The 9,409-nt window shown below is 45.9% G+C and overlaps 2 protein-coding genes across 3 annotated transcripts; one reads left to right on the plus strand and one right to left on the minus strand.

Annotated features, from left to right (window-relative positions):
• The first annotated feature begins 1,060 nt into the window (after nt 1-1,060).
• On the plus strand, nt 1,061-3,310 carry LOC130387719 (zona pellucida sperm-binding protein 3-like). The gene is made up of 10 exons (XM_056596939.1): nt 1,061-1,171; nt 1,311-1,477; nt 1,579-1,679; nt 1,832-1,923; nt 2,179-2,359; nt 2,456-2,561; nt 2,752-2,834; nt 2,906-2,997; nt 3,072-3,131; nt 3,206-3,310. The coding sequence occupies exons 1-9, from the start codon at nt 1,108-1,110 to the stop codon at nt 3,119-3,121; spliced, it is 936 nt and encodes a 311-aa protein (XP_056452914.1). The 5' UTR covers nt 1,061-1,107; the 3' UTR covers nt 3,122-3,131; nt 3,206-3,310.
• Nucleotides 3,311-4,286: 976 nt separating this feature from the next.
• On the minus strand, nt 4,287-6,773 carry c8h7orf25 (chromosome 8 C7orf25 homolog). 2 transcript variants are annotated; one of them, XM_056596459.1, is made up of 2 exons: nt 6,674-6,773; nt 4,287-6,120 (listed from the first exon to the last, which is right to left on the minus strand). In XM_056596459.1, exon 2 carries the CDS (start codon nt 6,102-6,104, stop codon nt 4,734-4,736), a length of 1,371 nt encoding a protein of 456 aa, XP_056452434.1. In that variant the 5' UTR covers nt 6,105-6,120; nt 6,674-6,773; the 3' UTR covers nt 4,287-4,733. The 2 variants fall into 2 exon arrangements, with proteins under 2 accessions (XP_056452434.1, XP_056452435.1); XM_056596460.1 differs by having other exon boundaries at nt 4,287-6,116; nt 6,674-6,767.
• Between the last annotated feature and the right edge of the window lie 2,636 nt (nt 6,774-9,409).

Consider the following 9,409-nt stretch of genomic DNA (forward strand, 5'->3'; position numbering starts at 1 on the left):
AGACCTGTGAGGAGACCATTGCAGTAATCAAGCTTACTAGTGATAAAGGCATGTACAAGTTTTTGTAAGTCTTCGGTGGACATGAGCCCTCTAAGTCTTGCTACATTTTTAAGGTGATAATATGCCGATTTTGTAACTGATTTGATGTGACTGTCAAAGTGTAAATCTGAATCCATGATAACCCCATAAAGACAAGTAAAGGGTGTTTTTAAAAAAAAAAGAAATTCTTTCAGGGATGGTATGTTGTGTCTATTGCATATGCCTCCAACTGACAAGAACACACCAGTTAACAATCAGATATCTTTAGAGATGGATAGATCTTAGCAATGTTTCATCAGGTGCTGATCTTCAATTTTAAGTGTGTCCAAACACTGGCCGCTATCAGGAACGGAACTGAACTTGGGTGTTTGCCACTAGGTCAAGTTCATTTAAAGATGTGGTGTGTGTGTGGATGATGGCTTGTTAAAGCAGCCTCAGACCAGGAATTATTCCCCTGATATAAGAGCCTTTTGTCCTAAAATATATATTATTGGGGGAAAGGTGGGTTCTCGATCTAAACTGGGAGCCTAGATTGCCAAGATTTGCATTGACAATACAAATCTTGGCAACCCTGCTGATTGTCAAGAGAATGGTCAATTAACTAGTAAAAGGTTATTTTTCATTACCCTTGTGATACTGTTAGGATACATTTTATCCATGACAAAGTTGTCTCCTGGCTGATAGGCCAACTTCTGTTTTGTGAGGAACTTAATAGCCCTCTTCCTTCATACCTAGTGCCACTTATAAGGTTCAAGCTGCAATAATATCCCATTTCAGATGTCCTACATAGAATGCCTATAGCCCTTACTGATATAGATATATATTCCTTGTGAAATGTGTGATACAATGTGTATTTTTTACACACTTCATAGATAAATAACACGAGTAGTAGAATTTGAGGAAACATCTCAATGTATAAAAACTGTTAATCGTCTAATTCCCTGATGCTGCCTGTTCACACACCCAGACTCGTTTAGGGAAACCAGGTGAAAGATATTAGTTTGATTGCTCTGCAGCAGTCAGAACCAAATAAAAGCACTGGGTTCCTAAGCTCATTCACTGGCAACCATGGCATTTCCCTTTAGCAGTGTGGCTCTACTTGTCCTTGTAGCAGCTGTCTTGGTGAACGCAGGTAAAATATTTGAATATAATCTGTGGCCAGTTTTTTTGTCTTCTGTTTTTTATATATGTCAGTGTCTATCATTTCTATCTGTTTTGTTGCAATCAAAAAAATCCACTTGAAATTATTATTTCTATGATCTCTCTTGCAGATATGAAAGCGGACTGTGGACCCGATGGCCTCACGCTGGTCTGGACCGAGGCCAGATCCCTGATGGACTTCTCTCTCCTGCGACTCGGCAGCTGTCGACCGACCGCCGTGTCCTTGAGGGAGGCCATGTTCTCTGTTGAGTTCGGCGACTGTAACTTCAGGAGGACGGTGGGTGAGCTCTACGTCTGTTTGGGGGGTGTAATGATTACTACATGTGTAAACTTTCATTTTAACTCTGGCATTAATTAAGTCCCATCTTTTCTCTTAAGGTGACCAAGGACACCCTGGAGTACAGCAATGATTTAACCTTGGCGTCTCCTGGGAACACAAAAACAACTTTCCATCATCCTGTATCTTGTACATTCGAGAAGTAACTAGAACTACTTGGAATTGTAGAGGCTATGGTCCTGCGCATTCAATATCCCTCTTTTACAATTTAACTAGGAGTGTCTCGAAGACCATTTGGTCTTGAGAATTTATTATGGCCCTTTCACTTCTAACTGCCTGGTTTCTCCTTTAAAGGGCTGTTGACTGGGCCCCTCCCATGTATGACCCGTCCATGCTCCAAACATATGGGCAAGGAGATCTTCTGTTCAGTATGGACATCATGAACGGTCAGTTTGCTGTTTGCTCAGTGTTTCCAACCACTTGGTCTTGATGGATATTACTTCACTAACAAAAGGCACCCATGTCCATCCTTGAACACTTGACTAGCCTTTTTTAGCCTGCTCAGAGGGTCACAGCTTAGGAGCACTCCTACCTCTCTGACTTACTCAAGGTGCCCTTTCTCTCCTTGCATTGTTGTCGTCTGCTTCCACTCTGCGTTGGACCATCTCTCCATGCTATAATCTCTGACCCTGTTTTTCCAGGCGACTTCTCGGGCCCAGCTCAGTCCCTTGCCTTCAGTCTTGGCTCACTAATCCCAATCATGGCGACCGTGGGCCAGGACTCCCATCAGCCCTTGCTGCTGCTTCTGGATGAATGTGTCGCCACCAACACACCGGACCTGCAGCAAGAGAGCGCCGTGTATTCCATCATCTCTAACCACGGGTAAGTGGGGATAACCAAGGGTCATGATCTTTCATTTAAGCCATCAGCAATTCCCCCTACTTGACGGGACGTGTTCCATGTCCTGTCACTCTTCAGGTGTCTTATGGACAGCAAGGGGGCGCGCTCGCGATTCGAACCCCGGGTGGTCTCCTCAGAGATCCGCTTGTCCCTGCAGGCCTTTAAGTTTGCAGTTGGTAAAGAGGTAATCCATTTCATATAAGCCTTTGACCGTCTAAATTAGACAAGTTGGGGTAAAATTAGTCTGTGGTACAAAAGGCAATTTACCCTGTCGCTTAGTTTATAGATTTAGTTGAAACATTGGCTTATTTTCAACAGCCACCCTTTTACTGAAGTGGTGTTGCTTGTGGCCACCATGTGCTTTATGTCAACAGGTGTACATCCACTGCACACTTGAGGCTTGGGATCCCAGCGCTTTTTTCCCGAATAAGAAGGCCTGCCATATCGTGGGCAACGGGTAAAGACTGCGTTTACATTAACATCATCACATTTACCTGGCTCTGGTCAAACACTGGCTTATTTCTACAGATGGGAGCTTCTCGATGACCCATCTATGAGCAGTCTTTGTGGATGTTGTGACACCAGCTGTAGCTCAAGGAAAACCAGGAGCCCATCAGGAGGTACAGCTTCGTTCAACAACATGCAGCTAAGGCGGGCTTATGCAATATGCTGACTTTGATTTGTTTACAAACAGGCGGAATAAAGCACAGTGCTGTTCTTGGACCCCTGACTATTGTGGACTAGGATGAAATGGGTACCGGTAATTTATAAATACTTTGGTTTGCTTTAGTTGTGTCTCGGGGCTAAAGGTTTGTTCTTTTCTTTCAGGATTGCCTGTGACCTGAAACTACATTTGTTTTAATAAAAAGAGAATTACTTTACTTTTCTGCTGTCTGCCTCTTTGTAACAAGTTGGATGTAGATTTCATAAAAGGAAGAAAAGGTTGGATGGGAGGAAACTACTTGCTTTCTCTAAATGCCCCCCCTTGTCAGCTGACGGCTAACATGGTCCACACAAGGGCGTTCAATTTCAGACCTTAAACACTCAATCTGCAAAATAGAGTGACAGAACTTCACCCAGCCTCGACCTGTTTCGTTATGATTTATAAACCTATACAATGGGGATTTCATTTTTAAATCCTGCAGCATAGAGCCCCAATAAATGAGCCATACCGCCAACTAAATTGTATTAACATTTTATGCAATGGTTAAATCTGACTCAGATTCCTGACCAAGCTGCTCTTGATGTCTAGACAACGGAAAGCAATAAAACTTCGTCATCGTCATCCGCTTATCCGGGGTCGGGTCGCGGGGGGAGCAGCTCAAGCAGGGGGCCCCAGACTTCCCTTTCCCGGGCCACATTGACCAGCTCTGACGCGGGGATCCCGAGGCGTTCCCAGGCCAGTGTTGAGATATCTCTCCACCTAGTCCTGGGTCTTCCCCGAGGTCTCCTCCCCACTGGACGTGCCTGAAACACCTCCCAAGGAAGGCGCCCAGTGGGCATCCTTACCAGATGCCCGAACCACCTCAGCTGACTCCGTTCTAAGTAAAGGAAACTATACAACTTGTTTCTGTAACATCAAATAACTTTCAGTTTCCCTTTGGTCCATGTAACATCTCAAGTGTTCACCTCGAAACAGACTGCAGGGGAAACAAATCTGCATCCAGAATTGGACAACCAAAGATTTCTCATACCAGATTTTATGAAATCCAACTTGGCTCGTGGATTTTCCATTGGTATAATCGGTCAATGCTTGGCACTGCTATCCATGACTTGGGTACATCGTTACCCTCGTGAGTGAATTCTAAAATATTGCCTTCCTGTCAAATTGCCCATTACATTCAAGTCAGTGACTTGACTTAACATGGCAGTAAATGTAACGCCATGCAAAAATAATCCTAGGAATAGTGGCTTGGGACAAAAAGGAAGCAAGTCATCTTTCGAGTGCTTTATTTCAAAGTAAATAAATATCCTTACATTGTTTCAATTATTTCAGCCATGGCAGGCAATGTGCTGTCAGGAACAGTATGTAAAGAATAGTGTTGGAGCGCGAGACCAAATTAAATCAGCTTTTTCTTGCCAAATTACATATTTTGCTAGAATTGGATGGGAACAGATATTCAAAATGTACAAACAAATAACCAATAGTTAGGGTCTCAATTTATACCATAACATCACTTGCCAACCCACATCTGTACAGATTTTCCAAACCCCGTCCCGTGACGGTCAAACCATCAGTTCCAAGTTTTAACGAATCAACCAAAAAGTGCTGTCTCTCTGGACCCCCATTGGACCGCATAAGGCCCCGCCCATAAAAGATCACCCGACTTCATTCTGCAACATTAATCATATGACCTTATATGGCTGTGGCCCTCCACTCCTTCCCCTCGGTCAGTGCTCGGGGCTGGTGCACAAACACGCTGTAGCGGACACCCTGATTGGCCGCAGCCCGCACAAACCCGCTGTTGGCCGTCATGGTGACGGCCTGCAGCGAGTCTCCGGTGCCAAAGATCATCAGCGAGCGGGTGTTGACCTTGGCGCTGGCGTTGAGGCGCTGCGTCCGCTCGGACGGCTGGTCCGGGACCACCCTCACCCGGGCCAGCAGCTCCTGGGCACGGGCCTTCTCCCCGGGGCCCCCGAGGGTGTCCAGGATCACCTGGAAGTCGTCCACGGCCGACCGGCACGCGTACAGCTCCTTGCCCTGCATGAAGGCCTTGAGCTCTGGCAGCACCTGGTGCTGGCGCTCCTGGGCCGCCTGCTCCGTCAGAACCTGCTCCCGGAAGGTGAAGTTGCAGTGTCCGTGGCTCAGCGACGACACGTAGCTGATGAGCGTGGTGATGTCCAGGTTGGCCCGCTGGCACGCGTCCACCTTCACCTGGGTGGGGAACGCCAGGCTGGCCACGATGGTGTCTCGATCCACCCGGGTCTGGCTCAGGTCGGCCTCCTCTTCGTTGTCATCATCCTCCTCATCCTCATCACCATAATCCTCTTCCTCATCGGGTTCAGAAGCAGCGTGCGTTAGATCCTTCTCTGCTCCGAGCTGCTCTCCATCTTCCTCACCTTCCACGTCGTCTTCCTCGTCGTCCTCCTCCTCCTCGCTGCTCTCCTCCTCCTTCACCGCCGGCACGGCGTTCACCGCCACGATGTCGCCGCGCACAGACACGCCCATCTCTCGCAGCAGGTCGGCCATGGGGCTAGACACGCCGTTGTAGAAGGCAAAGATAATGTGCGGCTTGCTGTACTGGATGGGCTGCTGCCCGCTGGCGCGCACAAACTCCTCCGCCTGGCTTACGATGCTGCGGTCGCCGTACTGGCCCCGCCCCTGCCAGATGTTGTGCAGTGCCTCCGCCTTGCGGCCCACCGCCTTCACCCACGTGTGTCCGCCGTTGGCCACCACGTCCACCACCAGCGACTGCTTCCCGCCTCCGCTGTCCTCATCATCCTCGTAGCCAAAGACGTGCAGCAGGGAGACCACCTCTTCCAGGCTCTCCGCCGTCTCCACGATGGCCCGCAGGTGGGTGAGGTTGGTGCTGTGGAGGTGGGACTCTTTGACCTGAACCGCACCACTCTTCACCTTGGTGAGGAACTTGAGCTCGGCGCGCAGCTTGCTGCACAGCTTGGCCCGGCCCTCCACTGGCTGGGACTGCCGCTGGCACAGCTGCTCCACCCGCCCGAGCAGCTCCTGGGCGATGACGATGCGCTCCTGCAGCATGGACTGCATGGCCATGGTTGGTGCATGCTTTCTAGGGACAAAGACTTATTACTAACGTCCATCGATGTAATAAAACATAACTAATCTCAGACGCTAAACATAGTAAAGTTTAGAGACATGATTGACACATATTGATACAAGATGTATGCCAATATGTTTCACTCATCTCCAGTCGGGGATTTTAAAAAGGACACATTTTTTCCAGAAATCTCAGCTGCTGCATGACATGTTGTCTGCAGGACAGCAGTTTGACACACGGATGTCTCCCTGCTGTGTGCTCTCTAGCTAGCTAGGCAGCCTAGTCACCCTAGCTCTAATGTTAATACAATGGTTCAAAACAGGTTTAGAGCGTCTTGTTTCCTCATTTCCGAGTATATTCTTAATAAACCTCCTAGATTCTAAATTCACTGTGCGTTACCGTTGTTAAATTGAACTTAACATCAGCAATGTTTATAGTTAAGGTTAGCTAGCATCGTCGGTCATGTGTCTACTTTGACGAATAACGCTGCAAAATAAACTGTTTTCTATTTAAAACCACATGCTGACTTCATAAAGCTTTTATTGAAAACAAAGTAATGACTTACGGAAGCTGTCAGTCTGTTTAGGATTCGTTGATCAGCCAACAAATGATCTAAGCTGATGGCTAGCTCGCACCATCTACGTGTTGTCACAACTCCCTTCCTCTCTGGAGTTTTGAAGACGCTCCGCTCCCTCTGTTATTCCTCTCTGCCGCCTACAGTCAGGCGGAGCAACTGCAGTATCTACATCGTTGTGTCAATCTGTCTGGTGCGTGTCCAATGCTTTTGACATTGGGGATCAAACCCCCGTATTCTGACGATTGAATGCCATCATCAACTTAACACTTTGGTTTCATTCAGAACCAATTTGAAAATGGCTGGTCCGGAATGGCGAAGCAAAACTCAGAACCACCTAAATTATTTGTGTGTTCTTCAAGAAATAAAATAGCAAACATAAGTTATTGGAAGTTTGGAACCAATCTAATTCCTAGATTGTTTTAGTTCCTCTGTGGTTGATTGATAATAATAATGTAAATATCATGTTTTGATAAAGAGTATAACAATACGATCTGTATTAGCTATCTGTTTCTGGTGCTGTGTAATGATAAGAAGAGACGATTTTAGGAACTCAATCTGAGTTTTTTGTTTTTTATTTCCTAGAACTGACTGTCTTTTCTTATCATATGACACAATGTAATGCTAATGTCAAGTGAGTGTGTGTGTGTGTGTGTGTGTGTGTGTGTGTGTGTGTGTGTGTGTGTGTGTGTGTGTGTGTGTGTGTGTGTGTGTGTGTGTGTGTGTGTGTGTGTGTGTGTGTGTGTGTGTGTGGATGTTTGACGGACAAGGAGTTTCATGTCCATACATCCCTGTACATTCTCTACATACAGAGTTGTGTACAGTACTGTGTGTGTTTGTGTGACAGTACTGTGTGTGTGTGTGTGTGTGTGTGTGTGTGTGTGTGTGTGTGTGTGTGTGTGTGTGTGTGTGTGTGTGTGTGTGTGTGTGTGTGTGTGTGTGTGTGTGTGTGTGTGCGTTTGTGTGCGTATGTGTGTATTGAAGAACTAGAGTCATTTTAGGTGTACGTCAGCATCCTTCTTCATCAAACAGCCCTATAGTTGGCCTTGTACTGCAAAATCTGCGTAACTGCTTTTAGGTCAGTTTACCCAGTTGGGAATGTTTGCTGTTCATAATTGAATGCCCTCTCAACCTGCCGTCTATGCTTTAAACCAGATGTGTCAAACACAAAGCCCCCTGAATCTGGCTCGCTGCCTAATTTTATGTGGCCCGCGAGGGCTTCAAAGGCATTTCAACGTCTTGTAAAAAACAAAAGAAACGGGCTGATCTGGGATGGCAAAGCTAAACTCAGGACGACTTACAGTTTTTTTCAATTGCTTGAACACTTTAGACACATGCTTATACCAAAGTAACACACCTTGAAGTTGTTGTTGCTATACCATAAACACATGTAACCATTCCTTTAACAAAAACGCTGCTTTGCACTTTAGTTGCTATTCTGCAACACACTTGCTCCTTTCTGCAACACACTTGCCCCTGCCCACTACACACTATTTCAAACATAAGACACTTATTTGAAAAAAAAAATACAAATACAACTAATTGAAAATACTTAAATACACACCTCAAAACACTTGCTTATAAAACTGAACACCTATTGGCCAGCTACAAAAAGGCCAAAGTGCAATTGTGCATGTCCTGGGGCAGCGCGGGGGAAATATATCATTGTGTGCCGCCACAAGCCTTCGAAGGTAACTGCATCATCATGCAAAAATAGGTCCCTACAATACCCAACATATCATCACACTTCTAGATGCACTTCATAATGCAGCTGAACAGGACAGATCAGCAGAGCAGCCCAGGTTTGTTGTTGTCTGGGATAATGTTAATTTCCATCGGGCTGTTGTGGTCTGGAACTGGTACACCAACCATAAACAATTTGAAGTCGTATACTCGCCATTTCTACACCCTATAGAAGGTTTTTTTTCAGCTTGAGGAGGTAAATGTATATGACCGCCAACCACAAGCCTGCGACCTCTTCTGCAGGCAATGGAACAGGCCTGTGGAGACAATGAGATAAGGTCAATCCATGGATGGATTCGGCACACAAGGTGAGGATCCATAAGCCCACCCACGCACAATTGCCCTGTTTTCTGTGTTTACTGTATGTACAGTACAGTTGTGTATTTTTGGTCATTTTTTGTTATATTTGAGCTTACAGTTTTTTTCAATTGCTTGAACACTATAGACACATGCTTAGACCAAAGCAACACAACTTGAAGTTTTTGTTTCTATACCTTAAACACATGTAACCATTCCTTAAACAAAAGCGCTGCTTTGCACTTTAGTTGCAATGGTGCAACACACTTGCTCCTTTCTGCAACACACTTGCTCCTGCACACTACACAGTATTTCATACATAAGACACTTAATTCAAAAATGACGTCTCATTGTACCATTGGGAAAACACATCTATTCAAAATCCTAAACACATTGGTTAATTGAGAATACTTACTTACACACCTTAAAACACTTTCTTCCAAAACTGAACACCAATCAGCCAGCTGCAAAAAGGCCTCAGTTAAGCCATTTTGAGAACTTGCAAGCATGGATGCAGCAAGAGCAAGAGGCAGAGGTAGAGGAGGAAGAGGAGGACAGAGACATAGAGGAGGACGTGGTGGAAGAGGCCGTGCACGGAACATTATTTCCGACGACATAAGAGCAACTTTGGTGGACCATGTCATACTGTAAACCATGGCCTGACTATGAGGGAAGCTGGGCAGAGTC

Source organism: Gadus chalcogrammus, chromosome 8 (genome assembly GCF_026213295.1).
Source record: "Gadus chalcogrammus isolate NIFS_2021 chromosome 8, NIFS_Gcha_1.0, whole genome shotgun sequence".
Taxonomy (NCBI): Eukaryota; Metazoa; Chordata; class Actinopteri; order Gadiformes; family Gadidae; genus Gadus; species Gadus chalcogrammus.

Excerpts from the sequence above, each read along its gene's own strand:
- LOC130387719 (XM_056596939.1), top strand. The coding sequence starts at position 1,108 with ATGGCATTTCCCTTTAGCAGTGTGGCTCTACTTGTCCTTGTAGCAGCT. Across the intron at positions 2,562-2,751 it reads AGTTTGCAGTTGGTAAAGAG|GTGTACATCCACTGCACACT; the intron begins GTAATCCATTTC and ends TTATGTCAACAG. Across the intron at positions 2,835-2,905 it reads TGCCATATCGTGGGCAACGG|ATGGGAGCTTCTCGATGACC; the intron begins GTAAAGACTGCG and ends TTATTTCTACAG.
- c8h7orf25 (XM_056596459.1), bottom strand. The coding sequence starts at position 6,104 with ATGGCCATGCAGTCCATGCTGCAGGAGCGCATCGTCATCGCCCAGGAG.